The sequence below is a fragment of the Neophocaena asiaeorientalis genome, unplaced genomic scaffold (genome assembly GCF_003031525.2).
Source record: "Neophocaena asiaeorientalis asiaeorientalis breed wild unplaced genomic scaffold, Neophocaena_asiaeorientalis_V1.1 scaffold106, whole genome shotgun sequence".
Taxonomy (NCBI): Eukaryota; Metazoa; Chordata; class Mammalia; order Artiodactyla; family Phocoenidae; genus Neophocaena; species Neophocaena asiaeorientalis.
This window is the reverse complement of record NW_020172597.1, coordinates 275,174-297,184: the sequence shown is the minus strand read 5'-3', so window position 1 is coordinate 297,184 and position 22,011 is coordinate 275,174. Positions and strand designations below refer to the sequence as shown.

At 40.4% G+C, this 22,011-nt stretch overlaps 1 protein-coding gene across 1 annotated transcript in view; it reads left to right on the top strand.

The window, feature by feature from the left end:
- The first annotated feature begins 10,393 nt into the window (after positions 1-10,393).
- Positions 10,394-22,011, top strand: part of PSMB2 (proteasome 20S subunit beta 2) — a 36,400-nt gene continuing 24,782 nt past the window's right edge. The window contains exons 1-3 of the mRNA XM_024738895.1: positions 10,394-10,619; positions 14,997-15,119; positions 18,003-18,073. Coding sequence (XP_024594663.1) covers positions 10,529-10,619; positions 14,997-15,119; positions 18,003-18,073 — 285 coding nt within the window. The 5' untranslated portion in view covers positions 10,394-10,528. The remainder of the gene's footprint in view (positions 10,620-14,996; positions 15,120-18,002; positions 18,074-22,011) is intronic.

The window sequence follows — 22,011 nt, the reverse complement described above, 5'->3', positions numbered from 1 at the left end:
TAACCATTACATCATACTATCAGTACAAATGAATAACATCCTAAGTCAGAGATGAATCTGCATCAGTTCCCCTGGTCTCACCTGGGCCCATTTCCCCAGATGAGAGCCAGGAAGCTGAGCAGATCTAACAGGTCATGAAGAGCGGAGCACTTCATCAGCTACCTCTGGAGCCAAAGCAGTGCACAAAACTTGGGTCCAGGGTACTGGAAAGGAGCCCTGGCCACTGCTCATCCTACCTTGGGCTCTGCACAGCCATCTGAACTCCCCAGACCTGCCTGCATGCTGAGCTCTCCAGGGAGCTTCCTGGTGAGAGATGCGAAGTCACTCACGTGGATAGCTGCTTGGCAAATGCCTCAAAGAGCGGCCTGCCCAGCCCAGGGCCTGCATCTTCTGACTGTGCTCTTGCTTCTTTTTCTTCCAGAGCATTTATCGCCAGCTGCTCTGATTCAGAAGTTTTCTCACATCCATGCCTTCCTTATCAGCCTCTGTCCTGACTGCATTGTTTCCCACCGGGTGATGCTAACAGCCCCCTCATTGGTCTTCTGGGGTCAAGTCTCTTTCCCTCCAATTCTTCCTCTTCACAACAGCCACAACAACTTTTCTCAAATGCATCCTTGACTGAGTCATGCTCTTGCTTTAAAAGCAATGCCTCCCTTTAGGATGTTCCCTTTAGTGGAAACATTTCTTGAAGATGCCATCTGTTGGACACACCTCAATACCATTACATTGTTTGGAATGTTTTTCTTTACACCCTTGACTTTCTACCCTGTCAACCTGATGAGATCTTAGCCAGTTGTTTTTACTAACCAAACACTTATGTAGTATTGTGTGTTACTACTTATGCAGTAATAGTGCTGTGTTCTAAACACCTTACAAATAATCTTTACAACACCCCCATAAGGAAGGTACTGTTATTAACCCATTTTACAGATAAGGGAACTAAGGCATAGAGAAGTCAAGTAACCTGTCCCAAACCACACAGAGTTGGTATTCAGACCCAGGCACTCTGAATCTAGACTCCATGTTCTTAACCAGTTAATTAATTAATCAATCAATCCATTCACTCATTTATTTATTCTTCATTGAAACATATTTATTGAGCACTCACTATGGCCAATCATTTTTCTAGGCACTGAGAATCCATCCACCTACAACAGCAATCTGTACAACCCTATATTGGAATTATTTGTTGATCTCTCTCTTCTCTGGTGCCTCCTCCTTGAAACTGTTCGTCTTTGTAACTCCTTTAGAATCTTGCACAGTACCTGGCAGGCAGTTTGTCCTCAGCAAATGTGTTTCGCAGGAATAAATGAATAGTTATCAAGAATGGTGCTGACAGTAATGATAATGTCAACCATTCAGTGTGTGAATCTGGTGTGTGACTATGACAGTGTGGGCCAGGGGCCAGGTACATCATCACAGTTGAGCCCTAGGCCAAGAGGCTCCTGGGGAGATGACAAGTACCTTCTGCGTGTAGACCAAGCCATTGTCACTGTGATTATTTCTGCCATTGGTGTTTGTGTTATGCTACAGTGTGGCAGGTGCCAGCAGCGAGTTGGCCTACCATACTTCCTCATGCAGGAGAAGCATCAGGGAAGCAAATGCTTTCAGAAGATGAGCAGCAAGGAGGACCAGGCTCAGGAAGGGCTTTTAGCCCAGAGTCTCAACAATCCAAACATCAGTTCTGGGTAGCTGGAGTCAGGGCACATTTGTATTTTACTCTTGTCTCCACAGTCCAAAGCCCTAGATATATCAGAGAGCAGAAATATAGAAGGGGCTGCTTTGGAGCAGGAACCATTAGATTAAAGGGCCCTAATCAAGAGAGCTCATCAACTTTCATTGACTCAGAGCCTGAGTGGGTGATGGGATAGTTAGGGGTGGGCTCCAGGTGGAAGATGGATTTGGGATGAGAATGGGAGGGGGACAGGTAAGGCAGAGCTTAACATGGTCCTGAATTTCTTTATTTTTCCAAGCCCTGGGAGGAGATACACCAGGCTTCCTGATTCTGTTTAATCTCCTTGGGGACGAAAAATCAGATGGCACAAATGATACTTCTGATGTTTATGCAGAATTCTCATAAGTCCTCTATGACTTTTCCTAAAGGATCCCAGAATCACTGTATTTAATGATTACAGGCTTCTTGGGTCACTGGAATTCTCTAAAAGTCATCAGGTCCTTTCCCCTTCCTCTGGGCAAGAGGTTAAAACAGTTATAGGTGGTAAATAGAAATTATGTGCCAGTGACATGCTTGGTGCTGTCAGTTTCAGACAGTACAAGACAGCAACAGGTCTCTGATTATGGACCACTTCAATTCTACTGGGGCTGCGTCAGCTCCTGTGGGACCTAAAAGAAGAGTTGTGTTTTTGGCCATCAGCAGATGTGACCACTTTGGTCCCTGGGGGTAATGCAAGGAGGAGAAAGGTGTCATTTGTCTGACAGCTTCCAGGATGCTGGAGCCTGCTGCTGAAAACACCAGCCAGCCCTGGTGTTTGTGTTTTAGGCCAATCACACAACCCAGGGATGGGGAGGTATGGGAGATTTTCCAGGAAAAATTCTTTCTTTCCAGATGGAGAAACTAAGGCCTGGAGCACAAGATGTATTCATAGAGTTTGTCCAATCCCTAGGTTCCTTATTTTTAATTTAACCTCTTCCCTAGGACTGGCTCCATCCCAAAGCCTTCTAACTGAAAGTGAAACTTCTTTTTCCCAGGTCAGTAGTGGGGAAGCAGGAAAGAGAATTTGAAATTTGAGAAGGTTCTTATCTGTCCTGCATCTTTTTCTCTAAGATTGCTTCTATCACCTCAGGGTATCTTGCCCAGGAAGGACATTGCTTTTTGGGGTTTTCATTCCAAATCCGTGCAGTTCACCCATTTGTACTTTAATTTTTCTCTGTTTACCCCAAACATACCCTCATTCATCCCTGGCCTTCTCCCCTGCCCTTCCTCTCCAGTTGAGGCTTGGGTGGGCTGCCTTCTGCCTTCTATGCTTTGGTTTGGTACCCTGCATTCTGTCTGGACTGACTCCCCTCTGGCCTAACCTCTCCTGTAATGAACTTCCTTCTGGTACATCCTTGGTACATCCACCTCCCACAGTGGTGAATGGCTCTGATGGATAGTTCTTTTTTTTTTTTTTTTTTTTTAACGGTACGCGGCCCTCTCACTGTTGTGGCCTCTCCCGTTGTGGAGCACAGGCTCCGGATGCGCAGGCTCAGCGGCCATGGCTCACGGGCCCAGCCGCTCCACGGCATGTGGGATCTTCCCAGACCGGGGCACGAACCCGCGTCCCCTGCATCGGCAGGCGGACTCTCAACCACTGCGCCACCAGGGAAGCCCTGATGGATAGTTCTTACTATGCATTGATTGGCCATTTGCATAACTACCAGACAGCTCTGGGACTTGAACAGCTAACTTTGAAGATGGTGAATACGTAATAATGATATTTATTAAATGCATACTGTATGCCAGACACTAGGCTAAACACTTTGTTTTATCTCATTTCATCCTCACAACAACTCTCTAAGTACTATCACGTTCATTCCCCATTTTATAGGTAATGAAATTAAGACTCAAAAAAGTTGAACATCTTGGTCAAGATGATCCAGCTAGTAAGTGGTAGAGCCAGGATTGAAACTTGGGTTTGTTTCATTTCTAAATATAAGCTTTTAACCACCATTTGCACTGTCTATCCAAGTTGGAGGAATTGAGTTTTCTGGAACGTGACAAACATCAGTGGTAAAAGCATAGAGACCATTTTATGGAAACGTGTGTTTGGAAGAAATCTTCCTGACCTGATGCAGAAGGTGCTAAACAGAAATGTGATGAGGAGAGATGAACATCCAGGCTGAAGTAAAAGTAGATACCATGAAGGCCAAAGATGTGATATAGAAAGGTGCCTTGTAGAAAAGGACGAGGATTTAGAAATGCTGCTTATGATTTCAAGTGTCTAATCATCAATAAAATATGGATGACAAAAAATGAACTATTTAAATGACATATTTATCCATCTGGGGTGGACAACCTCAGAGGTACCACCAAGGCTGAGAAGAATGGGACTTGAATGTGTAAGAGAGTGGTTTATACAGAGTGGGCCTGATAAGCCCAGAACCTTGGGAGTATCAGGGCCCATTCCAGAGGGGCAGGGAGCATATGTCAGATGTAATCAAGGAGGCAAGGTCATCATTGAGAGGTGAAGCCAAGGATAACTAATGAATATCAGTGGCTGAATATCGCGACCAACCTATGAGGCAAAGGTAGGGCCAAAGGGGAAGCTATAGTCACTGAAGGTCAGTCAGAATGTACCAAGGGAACGGGCTCTGACTGGCAGAAGCAAATGAAACAGGAAACATGGAAGACTGAAGAGGGGGACAGTCATTCAGTTAAGCGTGGTTCTGGTAGATGGTGCCTTGCTATTAAGAGACAGTTTCCTATCACATTGTGGATTGTTTTAAAAGTGCAGACTTGCATCTGGCAATGGAAGGATGTACCTTGTTCAAAATAAATTCATCTGCTGGAAGGGGTGTGGTGCAAACCACAGGACAAGAGATATACACCTGTAATGGGTGTGAATTTTACCCTACAACTGTCACACGTAAGAAGTGGTGCATTTTTCTACATTAGATAAATATCACGTGAGCCCTCACTCACCCTGGTTAATAAGAAATTCAATTTCAGAAATATTTTTCGGGACTCTCCCTCTCCCTAAGACCACACAAAAATTCTGAGCAATGTACAGCGGCTTGGATTAGGTTTCCTAGAAGCAGAGTCTGAGACAGGGATTCTTGTTCAAGTGACTTATTCGGGGAGTGATTTCTGGAGAGAGGGTGTGAGAGAAGCAGGATGGGACAGAGAGTAAAGAGCTGGAAAGAATGTGGTCTCAGCTGATTCTACAAGAAAGCTCTGGAGCACAAAATAGAATTCAGAATTAGTTACCCATTGAGGCAAAAGAGCCAGTCTTTTTTACCCCTGTGTCAATGAGTTATTGCTCAAGGTGGGATGCAGCCTCCCGAGTGAGGGGAAGACAGTTCTCTAGAAGAGAGGGCAGCTGTTCTGGGCTGAATGTTTGTGTCCCCCACAAAATTCATATGTTAAAGCCCTAACCCCCAATGTGATTATACTTGGAGACAGAACCTTTGCACGGAGGTAATTAGGGTTAGATTAGGTCATGAGTGTTTGCCTTCTTGATGGGCTGAGAGGTCTTAGAAGAGAAGAGGAAGATTCTCTCTCCACACAGAGGAAAGGTCATGTAAGGAGACAGTGAGAAGTCAGCCATCTGTAACCCTGGAAAAGAGCTCTCACCAGGAACTGAACCATGTTGGCACCTTGATCTTGGACTTATTAGCTTCCAGAAGTGAGAAAATAAATTTCTGTTGTTTAAGCCACCCAGGCCATAATATTTTGTATGGTAGCGCAAGCAAATTAATACAGCAGCTGTGAGTTGTTATTAACCAACATAGCTGGGGGATGTTTACCCTAATAAAGCCTCTATAGTCTACCCCTTGCCCCAATCAGCTCCACTTTCTTCTCATATTAATTTCACTCTGTCCAGGCATAGCTTCTCCAGGACCCTGGTTGGTCACAAATCTGAGGAAACTTACAAGAGGAGAGTTAGTGGAATGAAGGACAGCCCCTGTTGCTGCATTTGGTCCATGAGCTATAACTGACACTCATCATCTCCCTCTACCACCACTCATTTTATTTTGTATTATTATTAAAAATTTTTTTTAAAAATTATTATTATTATTATTTTGGCTGTGTTAGGTCTTCATTGCTGTGTGCGGGCTTTCTCTAGTTGCGGCAAGCAGGGGCTACTCTTCGTTGCCGTGCACAGGCTTCTCATTGCGGTAGCTTCTCTTGTTGCGGAGCATGGCTCCAGGCACGCTGGCTTCAGTAGTTGTGGCTCATGGGCTCTAGAGTGCAGGCTCAGTAGTTGTGGCGCACAGGCTTAGTTGCTAGGCAGCATGTGGGATCTTCCCGGACCAGGGCGTGAGCCCGTGACCCCTGCATTGGCAGGCAGGTTCTTAACCACTGTGCTACCAGGGAAGTCCCGTCACCACTCATTTTAGATCTCCCTCCCCTTTGGCTTACCTGGTAAGTTGACCCACATCCTAATTTCTTTTTACCTCCGGCTTCATTGAGATATAATTGACATATAATATTGTTTAAGTCTAAGGTGTATAATGTGATAATTTGATACACGTCCACACTCTCATTTCTAAGGTGTCTGGTCTCCTGGTCACCAGACCCTTACCAGGCCATGGTTGCTATAATTGCCCACTTATAGTTCAACTGGGCATAGGAGTACTAAGAGATGCCCCAGTAGATCACCTGAGTGCTAAACATATTCCTCTGTGCCCTCATTATGTGGCAACAGCCCTATCTCCTCATGATGATTAGGATCAATTATCCCTGCCAACGATTTGTGCAGTTTACTTGTGATCTCTGGACCTGCTCAGACGTGATCCTAGACGTATCACTTTCATTTTATGATGTGTTACTGCTGGGCCCACTTCACCTTATAATCTGGGGGGTTAGATAGAACTCAGGTCATAATGAGAAGTTCTAACTATATGGTCATTTGATGTCCTATGATCAGACACTTCTACCAAGATGGTATGCCCTTGCTCTAGAATCATAGAGGTCTGAGCTACAACTCTCCCACTGTGGATTAACAGAAGTTCCAGATGGCATATTTCTTTACCAAAGACAACTCTAGTAACATGCAGTCAACTGAGAGCAAATGGCCCAAGTAGCCAGGCTGCTTATATTGTAGCTTGACACTGCTGAAGAGCACTTTCTTGCTCTGGACCCACTCAAAGCTAGAGACCCTCCACATGTCGATAGATGAGACCACCAATCAACATCAAAAACAAAAAATACAAAGCTTAATGTACTGCTTACTTAAGTACATGCTTATCAGGCTTAGTTTCTCCAAGAAGAGCAGATTGCTGATCTTAGAGTTTTGGGAAAGCATGGAATTCAGAGATGGGTGGATTTTCAGAGGCATGAGGGGGTTGACATAATCCTAATAAGTGTGGTTACTTGGGTGAGTCTGTTCATTAGTTGGCATTCAGAAGTATGTTCATTGGAATCAGTCAAATCTTGATTGGCTGACTTTTAGAGATAAGGAGTTGTCACTGAGTGGTTGGCTTGCAAAAACTTGTGCATTAGGTAATTGATATATCAATATTGATGGATTAAAAAAACCATTCTGGTGATTTGTTACCAAGGGTATAGAACTCTCATTTATTGATTAGACAGGTTTGAAACAGATTCTTGCTGGATACCATCACCTCAGAAAACAATCAGTCTTTTCATAATAATGTGGGAACTTTTAAATTCTGTTTTCCCTTTTGATTTTCACTCAGCCAAAACTCATAAAAGGAATTTTGAAGTCACTGGGGAAATGTGATCCAAGATTTCTCAGGCCTTACCAAGAAAACCTGCTCAAACAACTCCTTGAGTCTACCTTAGATAGCCAGGCTGTGTTTTCTTTTAGCTTAGATGTAAATTGTTCCATTTCCCTGTGATGTTAATTGATGTAAAATATGAAGTTGGGGGCCAGATTTTGTGTACCTATGATGTAATATGTGAACCTCTCCATAATTTTGTTTTTCTGTTCTATAAGAGATTCTTGCCTAAGGACTTTAGACACAGCAGCTTGTTAACATTAATATCTGCTAAAGAATTCCTTTTAGCTTCTGTAGTAGGAGAAGGGGAGTAACAGAAGCAAGATAGGGCAGGGAATAAAGCTAACCAAGAATGTGGTCTTGGCTGGAGCTTAGCTTTAGACTGACCCACAGGGACACTCTGGAGGACAAATTATATCCCACTTTAAGTTAAGGGAATTGACCTTTTATCCCTGTGTCAGTCAGTCAATTGCTGGGGAGTGGGAATAGGTGCATAGCCTCGCAGGCGAAGATGCTTCTCATGTGGTTAAGGGAAATTCTCTGAAGAAAGGCAAAGCTGTGAGTTTTTATTAATCAAGATTTACAGCAGCTAGGGGATGGCAGCTACCATAAATAGGTAAAAAGGTTATGGGCAGGGCATCAACAGTATCTGATACATTAACATCTCTGAATATTTAGGAGTGGGCCACTGATCTCCAGTCTATCTTTGTCCCAACCTTACTATCTAAGTTCACAGAGTCTTTTGAGTATGGGGTGTGCTGATGCTTCCATGTCAAGCTTGGGAGTCTTGGCAAGGCTGGTAGCCTCCCGTAGTATGGCCACATTCCCAAGGTACAATGTGGTCATTCTTCTTTATGGTCCTGCTAAACTTCCCAGGGTTCATGAAGGAGCAGGATATGATTTCTTATACTCATGGAACCAACCAAACCTGCAACTCCTTCCCATCTCAAGAGAAATACAAAGCAAATCTCTCTCCTAAATGTTCCTTTTATAAATAAGGAAACTGAGGCTCAATGAATTTTGCACCAAGGTTGGAAGAGGTGGAGCTGGGATCAGAGTTATTTGTTGATTTACAGGTCTCCCACTACTTCAGGGGTCTGAAAACTATGTTGCATGAGCCAAATCCACTTCTCCCCCTCACCTGTTTTTGTAAATAAAGTTTTATTGGAACATTGCATGTTCACTGATTTATATATTGGCTATGGCTGCTTTTGCACTACAATGGCATCATTGAGTAGTTGTGGCAGATACCTTACGGCCTACAAAGCCCAAAATATTTACTATCTGGCCCTTTACAGAAAAACTGACTACATCATGCTGTTTCTGGAACCTCCACAGACACTTTTTCTAATCTAAGATTTGGTTATTCTAAGACTTTAATTGAAGGAGGGATTCTCCCTAATTCTTAGTAAAATAGAACAAGTTATGTCTTGAAAATCTACTTTCTTTTATATTAATGAGAAGTTAGAGAATCTTTAGTTTGACTTAGCTAGAGGGGATTTCAAGAATCCTGGGGAGGAGGAGGAAAGAGCCGGTTTAAAAGATACTTGGATCCTTTTTTTTTTTTTTTTTTGCGGTATGTGGGCTTCTCACTGTTGTGGCCTCTCCCATTGTGGAGCACAGGCTCCGGACACGCAGGCTCAGCGGCCATGGCTCACGGGCCTAGCCGCTCCGCAGCATGTGGGATCTTCCCGGACCGGGGCACGAACCCGTGTCCCCTGCATCGGCAGGCGGACTCCCAACCACTGCGTCACCAAGGAAGCCCAACTTGGGTCCTTTTTAAAAATTAGATTTTCCAATTCAGAATTCTGCAGCCTTTATGAATGAATGAATGAATATTGGTATATACAAAGGAAAAAAGGTCTGGAAGGATACAGACATTTGGTGAGTAGTTACCTCGAGTGGGAGGAGAAATATTTCACTCTTCGCTTTTGTATTATTTTTGTGTGTGTGTGTATAGTATAACTATGTAATTTTTGCAATTGTAAAACGCAAGCAAAATGACAGAGAAAGAGAAAGAGAAAGGGAGAGAGGCTTGAGAGACTTCTTTCCCAGTGGTGTTTAAAAAAGGATCTTTCTAGGATGATGGATGCATCTGTGTTCATAGTGGAATGCTTGACTTAATGACCTCACTTGCCTCTGGCATCATCCCGTGATAGATGGGCTGCCCCAAACTCCTCAGGCTCTGTGTTCCTTCATGGGCAGAGAGCTGGAAGAAACATTCAGAAGGGAGTAAGGACTACACATTTCTGCAGAAGCAAGTGAATTGCACGGTTGTGTCTGGAGATACAATTGCAACCGGTTTTCCATTTCTGAGGCAGCTAGTATGGCTAGTATGAAGACTCAATTGTGAAACCATTCAAATGTCAGAAACTAATCATGGAATGTATCAGCTTTCCCCGGAATGGCTGCAACATATAAAGGGATGGCTGTGCTTTTCCTATTAAAATATGAGTAATACGTGAGCATTGTGAAACATTCAAATAATACAGATGTGTACAAAATAAAAAGTGAAAGTGCTCCCTTCAAATCACCGTTACCCGAGGTAGCAACTACATACAATTTGAGGTTGGAACATCATAAAAAGATCTTTTACGATTTTAGTCTTCATGCTTAGATCTTTAACGCATTCATATTTTACTTTTATGAAACATGTAAAAAGGGGTCCTTTCACGTTTTTATTTTTCCTACTAGCTTGCAGGGAAGGGGTTTCTGGCGATATTTTACCGAGCACCGAAGGGAAACGGCCATCCAGAGACGCATGCCTTTTGGCACACACGTGTGCTCGGCACTTTACATATAGTGCATGATTCCCTCCTCAAGCGAGTTTTAAACTCTCAGTTATAAATAAAGAAACTAGGCATTACGTAAGTGAAGTGACCTGTACTGCCGGGATTGCAAGACCCCTGGACAGGGCCAAGAGGCGAGGAAAGATTTTTTCACACACGCCCACTTTCCAAACTCTCGCGACAGTTGTACGTCATCCAAGAGCGCCGTTGGCCGGGACGCTAGCGAGGTCTGCGTCGCTCGGATCTTCGCTCGGTTGTGCTGTCTCACCGGTGAGGCAGAGAAGCCCGCCAGTCCCGGGCTCCATCGAACCTGCAGTCCCCGGCCTCCTGCCACCATGGAGTACCTCATCGGCATCCAGGGCCCTGACTATGTCCTTGTCGCCTCCGACCGGGTGGCCGCTAGCAATATTGTCCAGATGAAGGACGGTGAGAGGAAACAGGGGAGGCCCGGGCCTGGGTATAGGGGCAGCCGGGAGGAGTTCGTGGGGGGGCGGTTGGGTGAGTACCAGGGAGGTCTGGGAGGTGGAACCCCGACTGCCCTGGTCTGCACTTGCTTAGTTTTAGAATTAGGAAACAGGAAGACAAGTTTAGGGCCTTGACTTTCGCTCCTCCCAGGGCTCCTGGGTCAGTACTCTTCTCTGGCTTTTGCTGAATGCTTGCTGGGCAAGAGTTGCTTAAGGGAATTAAGTTTTTAAGTGTCTAAGCGCCAGCCTGGCTCCAGGATTCCTAGATCCCCTAATCTCTGATAAATTTCCTGTTGTCGGGCTGATGACGTTAGTTTGCTGGCAGCATAAGGTGGGATCTTGGGGAGAGTGAGAGACTGTGGGGCTAGAAACCTGGCATTTGCCTTCCGCGGCCTGTATCTTCCCGAGTCTTAGCTCTGATCCTTCTTTTCCAGGGCACTGGCTGCCTAGTTTTTCTTACATTTATGTAGCTAGGGGAGTTAGGGAACTGGAGCCCTGTCACTTACTTGCTTTATGACTTTGTACAAGTTTTTTCTCAGTGCCCAGATTTCCTCATCTGCTAAATCGGGTTAGTAATACCAACCTCAAAAGCTTGTTGGGAGGATTGAGTGAAAAAGTTTTGTGCAAATGTTTAACACCATGACAAATACTTAGTAGTAAACATACTAAGCACTTATGTATGTATTATTTTAAGCAATTTACATTAATTCATTTACCCTTTTGAAATGGGTGCTATTACATTGCCACTTTACAGATGACAGTTCTGAGGCATAGAGGTTAAGAAACTTGCCTAAGGCCACAAGTGGCAGAACCCAGGTTCAAACCTATGCAGTTTGACTCCATATCTTTTGCCATAACTGCTATACTATACTGTCTCCCTACAGTCAGTACTCAATAAATAATTTAAAAAAGATTTTGGTTGCTGATCTGTGGAATTGAAGAGTGAGTTTTCGTGATTGATCATAGGCATACTGCTGTTAAAAGAGTATTATACTTTGGCTCAGATGATTTAATGTTCATTTGATAAATAGGTTTTGGGCACCTATGTGTCCATTACAGTGCTAGGTGCTAAAGGGATGCAAAGAAGAATAAGATGTGGTCCTTATCTTAGAAGTTACAGTTTAATAAGGGATTCAGATATTAGTACAGATAATTATGACACAAGCTAGGAAATGATACTGCATATGAAAAGTACAATCAAGCTTCTCAGGTAGTGCAGAGGAAGCAGAGTTGTTTTTAGGTACTCCAGAGGAAGAAGCGATTCTAGTTGTAGAGACTAGGGGAAGCTTTGAGAGCAGATAACAGTTCATTTTGGGCTTAAAGAAAGAAAAATTATTAAATTTTAAAACATTTATGGTATGGATTGTTCCTCAAGTCAGATTATGAAATTCCATGATTAGTTTGTAGAAGTTTTATTTGTAAACCATGCTTTCCAAAAGAGTCAATTTGTTTTTTTGAGGGTAAATCTGTCCATTATTTTGAATATTAAGACCTTTGACATGCAAGTGAGTTTAGCATGAAGTAGTGTCTAGATAAAGCTATAACAAAGTCAGTACATTTATAGGTGTTCTGTTTCATCACATTAATGAATATGAAATCATTTTGAAAAATAAAATGTGTTTTAAGCCTACCTACATACACAGTACTTCTAGGTGTTATAGGGTATTCAGTGTATTGGGTATAATCCATAAAGGTATCTAAGACATTAAAAAAACAGGAAATAAATACTACAAGATGATTTTATATGATGAAAGAAGTATCACTAGTAAGTATTAGGTTAATTTTTAAATCAGTGGTTTCAAAAGTAAATCCTTATGGTATTCAGAGAAAAGAAATCACTGTGGTCTATAGAAGAAAGATGAATTTGAGCTAGTTCTTGAAAATGGTTGGAAATAACTGTACTCAGCTCTGATTTTCCCTATAGTGTTTTACGATATAAAAATGTTTATGGGGCTTCCCTGATGGCGCAGTAGTAGAGAGTCCACCTGCTGATGCAGGGGACATGGGTTCGTGCCCCGGTCCGGGAAGATCCCACACGCCGCGGAGCGGCTAGGCCCGTGAGCCAGGGCCGCTGAGCCTGCGCGTCCGGAGCCTGTGCTCCGCAACGGGAGAGGCCACAACAGTGAGAGGCCTGGATACCGGGGGGGGGGGAAAAAATGTTTATGGTAGAAGCTTTGGAGTAGCATGAGGACTTTTTCCTACCTTTCTTTTCATGAAGGAACTGTGTAGAGTAGGCAAGAATGCTGAAAATGAATAACCTTTTGAGATTCATTTTTCTCCAGGTATAAAATGAGAGTGATACTTCCAATCAGTTTTTTGGTTTGTCACTTTGTAAGATATTTTGATACTATAGAGGAGATATTTCCCAGAGATTGATTGCTTATTAAAATGGCACAATTCTTCAGTTTGGTTATATGCCACATTTCATTTCTCTTCTGGCCTGTATAGAATTGCTTTTAAATTACAGTACCTCAGCCCACACAGATTGCTCTTTTTTCTGAATTCCTGTAACATGTATAATCTGAACTACATTGTCTCACACTGAGTATGATAATATTGTACATGTACAGTTTTCCCCACCTATGAGTTAGGCAGGTGTAAGTGATAGTATTACCATGTTACACACTTGGAAACTGGCTTAGAAAGGGCAAATAATTTGCCCGAGTTCAGAGTGCTGAACCCAGATTATAACCAAGGTCTATTGGGTTCCAGTCTAGAGTATTGTACACTCATGTTGCTTATTTTGTTGTCTGTTTGTATCATGTATGTGGATCTTTTAAGTTCTTTGTCAAGGATCAGAAATTTCCTAGAGCTACATAGGCTATTTCCTGCATAACTCAAGGAGTAATTAGCATCTATCACTTTTTTTTTTTTTTTTATATCCCCCTTCACCAATCACTGGCCACACAATAGATGTTTAAAAAACACTTTTGGCCTTGAATTAAGTTCATTTCAAAATTGAACAGTTTACTGTCTCAAAATTTAGCATTTCTTCTAATTGTAACATAAATTCTTTGTAAACAAGCTCCCCCCGCCCCCCTGAAATAAGAACAGCGTTTTTTCTCATTATGGTAATAAACTTATTAAGTAATATTTTCTTACAAAGATGATGCATATTAAGTATAGACATTTTAGGAAATACTCATAAGCATAATGAAGGAAATAAAAATTGCCTGTACTTTTGCCACTGGCAAGAACTCAGATGCCAGTGGCATCTAATTCTCTTTTGGTTCTTTTTCTTTGCATAGATAATATATTTATAAGTGAATTTTTTTCTGTCATAAACAGTTTTGCAAATTAATAGTCTCTAAGTCTCCTGTAGCCTATAACAAATAAAAGTGTGTTTATTTAGGAGTTTCAAGGCAATTTGATACTATCTACAGGCACATTTTATGTGGTCCCCCCCACCCCCACAAAGTCTAGGAAACCAAATTACTGGTATCTACAACTCTCAAACACTTGTAAAGTACTTAACTGTAGCATTCTGTTTTTAAAATCCTATTAAGAGATTTTGACATTTCAGAAGCTTTCAAACAGGAAGCATGTCTCCCAGGGAAGATTATTCAGCACTATTTGAAAAATGAAAAGTGAAAGTGAGAGTAAGATAGGGAGATTTAGCCTTTGTCTGAAGCTACAGACTGAATATGGAGTTTTCTTCCTTGGGCATTAATTGCTATCTGAATATTTATTTATCTGTTTAATCTGAATGAGTCTGGTTCAGTTAGATAAGATTAGAGCATTGGGATTTTTGAGGTATTTTTAAATAGCTTAGTATTACAATATTTGTTAGAAGTTTTGCTTTGGCATTCATTTTAACTTTCTCTTTGCTTTGGAAATGGAGTTGGTTTACTTTCTATGGTGATTTATATTCTCAGTTGATTTTTTGTTCTTTCTTGACGTGGTTCCTTAATTGTAGCACTGGTAGTTTTCATATATGTTTTTGTATGTGTATATGTAATAATTAACATTTGTATTTGTAGAGACATTTCAGGGCTTTGTAATCATGAGCCTAAAGATAATGGCCATTGGCTTGATTCCTTCAGTTTCTTTAATTGTTGTTCATTGTATTTCAAGTGCCTTGATGTTTTCATGTATATTTTCAGTTATCAGCTTTTACATATATTCTCCAGCTGAAATTGATAGTAATAAAATATGCAGATGAATTTAACATGCAGAGTAAGAGTAATTGATACAGTTGCCCATTAAAGTCTTCTAAAAACAGTGATTCATAAAATTATTCAGTATAGTAATTGTTAAACCTGTTTATGGTTGCCTATGTAATAAGAATAAATTTCTGATAAGGCACTTTCTAACAGTGTGTGTTTTTTATTTTGAGCAGATCATGACAAGATGTTTAAGATGAGTGAAAAAATCTTACTCCTATGTGTTGGAGAGGCTGGAGACACTGTACAGTTTGCAGAATATATTCAGAAAAACGTGCAGCTCTATAAGATGCGAAATGGTGGGTAATACTTAGAAAATGGCTTTGGTGGGTTTGTCTTTAAATTTGTATTGAAAGAGAATATTCTCTACAGTTCTATACATGAGCAAACCAATGTGGTCTTATTTTTATTTGAGTCTTCTTATTTTTGAAGCCTTAGCTAGATCCTCCTTCTGATCCTAAAGATTTTCTACAAAAATCCCAGAGCAGAAAACAGAACCATTACAACACTAATACTTGGGGGATAAAGCTGATGCCATCTTGAAAAATGAGCATGTTAATATCAGACTTCTCAAGTTTTAGAGAATGTGATTTGAGCTAAAGTATATCTGAAATCTCAGAGCTAAAAGACCTAAGTTAAACTTAATGTGACAAATCACTTATCCTCTCTGAACCTTTATTTTCCTTATCTCTAAAATGGTATTATTGGGAATTCCCTGGCAGTCCAGTGGTTAGGGCTCCATGCTTCCATTGCAGGGGGCACGGGTTCAATCCCTGGTTGAGGAACTAAGATCCTGCAAGCCGTGTGGCATGGCCAAAAAACAAACAAACAAACAAATAAAATGGTATTATAATAATATTAATGAATAATATGTATGAAAATGCATATTTGTTTTTAAACAAAATTTAAACTCTGTGTAATTGTAGGAGATTTACTGTGTCATAAAAGGGTTCTGCCTTGCCTCTCTGGTAGCTTCTTGTCTAGGGAGATAATTAGGATTTTTGTGAGATATTTTGTGAGCTCTCTCTGCGGCTAATGAACTCTTATCCACTGGGAAAGCCTCCCTGTGAAATAATACTAGCCACTAGCCCTCTGATCCAGGGAAGTGTATAGTGATGCTCCAGCAGAAAGAACCTTCCTTCCAGTTACTTACTTCACAGTGCAATAATGCTGTTATACACAGCACTGCTATATTGTGGCACTGTGAAGGAGCTTAAGTTGAATATAATGGTATGTGTAAAATGACTAGATATGATCTATTTGTACGGTTTTTTAGGCAGCAGACTTAGCATCATGCATTAAATTCTGTAAATATTTTTGAGGGCCTCATCTATGTTAAGCACTCTGCCTAGTACCACAGAGAATTCAAAGATGAATATGGTTCAGTTCCTGCCATTCAGGAACCTAAAGTACATGGTGTTTAGGTTTAAGCAAGTTTAGAATAGTTTAATAATTATTTTTTAACGACTCTACTTATTGCCTGCATGGCCTGCGAAGGATGCCGGTGTTTCTGAAGTACAGTCAGTAGAGCAATACTTCACTGTCCTGTCCCAGGAGAGGGAGAAGGAATAAACAAGAGAGGTTCTGTTACGTAGCTGTCAGGGTCTAAAGTCAGTGCATAAAACAAAAATTGTATGTGACTAAAATTAAGGTAAGTCATATACTAAAAATTGTATATGACTAAACCCCTTAAGCGGGGGACTTCCCTGGTGGTCCAGTGGTTAAGACTCCACGCTTCCAGTGCAGGGAGCGTGGGTTCGATCCCTGGTCGGGGAACTAAGATCCCATATGCTGTGTGGTGCAGCCAAAAAAAAAACCCTTAAGTTACCTGTCAAGTATAGTTTTGTGCATGTATCCTTACACAGTAACTCTTATGCGTATTAAAATTTAAGAACTAAGCCAAAATAAGGGAAAGAAAGAAAAATCTATATGCAGATGATCAGGCATCAGACTTTTCTGCCTTTAAGATAATTGTCAAATCCTTAGTTTATAGAGGGTTAGGTAGAGAATTGAAAAGCATTCCTGCTTATTCAGAATTGCTTCCATCATAGTTTAACATGTACTAGTAGACTTTTTATAAGGATGAAATTCAGTAATGTATGTGAAAGCACCTAGCATAGACCCTGAAACATAGTAGCTGTTGTATAAATATTTGTTAGAATTTTAATCTACATCTTACCTGCTGTGACACTGGTGTTTGGAATGTTGTAGGAAATAACCACATGCTCTCTTTCCAGACCGGCATATTCTGTGTGGGTCTACTGAGTTGTGGGTCATTCTTGTGTCTTTTGGCACTAGCCCCATTTTACTGGGGAATTAATTCCCAAAGTGAGTGCATTGTTAATGCACACCTGACGCCATTCCTCTGGGCTGTACTTTTGCTGGCATTACAACTTTATTTAGAGGTTTTATGCTGGAGATCCTCTATTTTTTTTTTTTTTTTTTGCGGTACGCGGGCCTCTCACTGTTGTGGCCTCTCCCGTGGCGGAGCACAGGCTCCGGACGCACAGGCTCACCGGCCATGGCTCACGGGCCTAGCCGCTCTGCGGCATGTGGGATCTTCCCGGACCGGGGCACGAACCCATGTCCCCTGCATCGGCAGGCGGACCCTCAACCACTGTGCCACCAGGGAAGCCCGAGATCCTCTATTTTTAAAATATTGTAGATAGTGATAGAAACATTTTTTCCCTGTGGCTTGTACTTTTGAAAATATTACACTTCTTAATAAAATGTCTTTTTTTTTAAAGAAAAGAAAACTTATAAAGTATGTCTCTGAGGCTATCCTAATTTCCAGCCTCTCTTTTCCCAATATCCCTTTTTATATAAATTTTAAAAGTTGTCATCTCAAGACCTCTTTCTTTTTTTCCAACACCTGTGTATTTGTACCTCTTTCCTTCTACAGAGGAAACCACAGTCTGTTGATGAAGGAATAGCTTGAGCAAGGCTATGAATTTGACTCACTGTAGAATAATTACCTTGGTTCTGTTTTATGAACAGTAATTACTGCCAGTACTAACTAGCTATTTCACAGCCGTTGACAAGAAGTTTGATTGTACTCTTTATTCGGTGTATACTCTGAATGTCCAGAGGGTGGTAGGCTGTAAGAACAGGAGTAGTGGAAGGATTTGTACTGATATTCCTTCTGCTTCACTTTAAATATGATTATTTATCTTTCATACCAGGTTATGAATTGTCTCCCACAGCAGCAGCTAATTTCACTCGCCGAAACCTGGCTGACTATCTTCGGAGTCGGGTAAGCAATATAGCAAGCAGCCTTAGGAGCAGAGAAATCTGTGCTTCTTTTCTGTTCCTGTTACACACGAGTAGTATTTTTGCCCTATTTGGCCTTCCTGAGCCCTTACCATTGCTACTTGTTATTTTTCAGTCTTGTTGGATTTGTTTTTTCTTTCTGCATAGTTGCTAATTAAAGCCCAGAGGGTGAATATACGTTGCAGAGAATTTGGATGGGGTACACCAACAGGAAGGCCCTGTGATGGCCTTTTAATTTGTTTTCAGTGTTTTCATAGCAAACCATGTTTCTTATTTCCATGGTTGAATTACTCGGTAGTAGAGATAAAACCTTAAAAATAATAATGCAAATTTCATTTTGAGATTAACTGTGTCTTTCAATGGCTCTTCTTGCCTATGCACACAGAATTATTCTTTCTCACTTATTCTGGCCTTGTTGTTACCTTAGAGCTGTCACTGTTCCATTGACAGCATGTTAAAAGATGCAACATTAAGTTAAGGATTGAATGAAAAAAGAAAGAAAGAAAGGGGAAAAAAAGGCTTGACTGTATTAAAGATTGTATAGGATGTGCTAAGAATGTTCGTATGATTGCTAAAGGTGTGTATTCCCTTCCCACAGGGACTTTGTAAACGGAGCTTTACCATGTGGCCTTACCCCCTGTGCCTGTTTACTCATCTATGAAATCGAGATAACTTCCTAACCCCGCAGGAGTGCTAGGAAAATGAATGCTTGTAAATCATAATATTTAACATTCATATGACTTTTGCCCAAAGCATTTTGCTTAATAATTTAATCTACTCACTAGTCCGCTGAGATACATAGCAGTTAATTCTCTATCAATGATACGGAATGAAAAGCGTAAAGTGGCAAAGGGATTAGCTCCAGGTCACACAGCAGGTCAGGCAAAGGCTACACTAATGGTGCCATAATTACTTGCCTGCTCTGCCTTGACAGCTCCTTGGTTTTTCAGTAATATTTCTAGAACATAGGTTTTTTTTTTTTTTTTCCATTTGGACTTGATTAAGCTGAGTTATGACAAATCAAAACAAGTACAGGCTTTTGGTTTATTTTAGTTATTTTTTACAGATCTTTAAAGCAGTTTATTTTCTAGTGCCTAATAATGCTGAATTGAGAACTCAATAAATAGAATCTCTTTTTTAAAATTAATTAATTTTTATTGGAGTATAGTTGCTTTACAATGTTGTTGTAGTTTCTACTGTACAGCAAAGTGAATCAGCTATACATATACATATATCCTCTCTTTTTTGGATTTCCTTCCCATTTAGGTCACCACAGAGCATTGAGTCAAGTTCCCTGAACTATACAGTAGGTTCTCATTAGTTATCTTCAATAAATAGGGTCTCTTTTTCTGTCTTTGACCAAGGGGTTTGTGCAATATGAAGGATTATGAAGTTTGAAGAGAAGCTAGAAACATGATGGGTAGGGGAGAGGAGACAAATTTACATGCATTGTTTTGATCTGGGTGAAAAGTCAGTGGCTTTTTTTGTTCATTTCTCCACCAGAGAGGAAAATGAATCACATATGACCTTTCCTGCCACTTAGAATTTCCTGTGGTATTCAGTAAAGAGTGTGCTGTGCCTTGTTGTGTAAAATATTCCTCTGACTTGTCAAGCAGAATTGGAATAAGAATTCCAGCTTTGGGCACAATAAACACTTGTCTTAAATGCTACAGACATAAGTGAGTTAAGCTTCTTTTAGAATTGAGATAAGAGTGGCAATGTGCTTCATGCAAATGTAGTGAATCCGGTTAATCTCCTAGCAGAAATGTTTGATGTCTTAACAAATAAATATCCCTTGTAGACAGTGACATGGGGCTCTTGTAAATATTGATTACCTCTGCCTTGTGCTTCTAGGTCCAATCCCTGCTCCCCCACCCTCCAGTCAAAATAGATTGTTAGTTCTAAAATACTATTTCATATTTCAGTCATTTTATTATGGGGAGAGAGGTGATGGTAGTTTTTCAGTCTTCCTAATAACTAAAAAGTCACTAGATTTGGTACGTTTGTATAGTCACACCAGTTGGCACATGAGACTTACTTTAAGTCAGCCAGTTAGCATGTGTAACTTTGTGTCTGTAGCTCAAATTGTTTGATTTCCGGTTTGCTGTGTACTGTGCTGTTTGCCAATTTTTGGTAAATTGGTTCTTTAAGATGTAGGTGGTTTAGCTTGTTGGTTAAACACAGTGTCTGGAATTACACTGCCTGGGTTTAAATCTTTGCCCACTGACTTGCTAGCTATGTGTCTTTGGACAAATTCTAAGCTTAATTTCCCTACTTATAAAATAATGGCACCTACTTCATAGAGTTATTATAAAGATTAAATGAGGTAATCATGCAAAGTTGTTAGCACAGTGTATGGCACATAGACCTAATTAATACATTCACTTTTGTTTTTATGCTGCTCTTACTGTTTGGTCAAAGAAACAATTTAATAGCTATAAGTTATTTTTCTGTTGGAGATTGTTGTGCTATTTTAGTTGAACTGATTTGCTGGTAAAGAGTGGGATACTGGTATTGATAAGGAAAATAGAAATAAACCAACATTGACCATCTATTACGTGATAGGCTTCTTTCTAGATTGACGCAGTCCAGTACGGTAGCCACTAGTCATATGTGGCTAATTAAATTTAAAATAATTAAAATTATCAATTGATGAATGGATAAAAAAGATATGGTATACACACACACACACACACACACACACACACACACACACAATGGAATATTACTCAGCCATAAAAAAGAATGAAATTCTGCCATTTGCAACAATGTGGACGGACCTAGAGGGTACTAAGCTTAGTGAAATAAGTCAGAGAAAGACAAGTACTCTTATCATTTATATGTGGAATCTAAAAAATAAAACAAATGTAACAAAACAGAAACAGATTCACAGATACAGAGAACAAACTAGTGCTTACCAGTGGGGAGAGGGAAGAGAGGAGAGGCAAGATAGAAGTATGGGATTAAGAGATACAGACTACAATGTATAAAATAAATGAGCGACAAGGATATATTGTACAGCACAGGGAAGTATAGCCATTATTTTGTAATAACTTTAAATGGAGTATAATGTATAAAAATATTGAATCCCTGTGTTAGATACCTGAAACTAATATAATATTGTAAATCAACTATGTTTCAATAAAAAATTTTATTTCAATTTAATTTAAAATTCAGTTCCTAGGTGAGAGTCTCCTGGACTTTGAAAGAGAAATAAATTTTTGTTTCTTTAAAAAACTTTGGTTCCTCCGTCACATTAGCCACATTTCAAGTGCTCAATAGCCACATGTGGCTAATGGCTACCATATTGGACATTACAGATATAGAGCATTTTCATCATCAGAGAAAGTTTTCTTGGACAGTGCTATCCTAGATAACCATATATGGGACCTTATTTAATGCTTCTTATGATACCATAAGATGAGTTAGCCCCATTTTGCTTACAGAGATGCTAAGACTGGTTAATAGAAGGGTTAAATATTTCTCTTATGTGTCCAAGTATACGAGAGGAATATTTCTCTTATGTGTCCAAGTATACCAGAGGCACATATATCATCTATAAAAGGCTGAAGTAAGACTCTTAACTTCAAATACCATACTGTTTCATACTATCTCCTTTATTAGTTACTGGACTAATGTACAAGTGTGCTTGTTCATTTGGGGAGGCATGAAATGTTCAGTTCTACTAAAAAGTCAAGATTTCCACATAGGATTATATAGTTAAGGTATAAATATGTGCCCATGGTAGGTGTTCAATAAATGTTTGCTGAATAAATGTCATCCAGTTAGGTCCACATATACCATTGAAAATGTTATTGTGCATTTATACACTGGAAGGGAATTTTATTAAAGTATTCTTAATGAATAGGTGTTACTTCTTCATGTAAGAATTAAAGATATGAAATCAGCAGGAGAAGATGA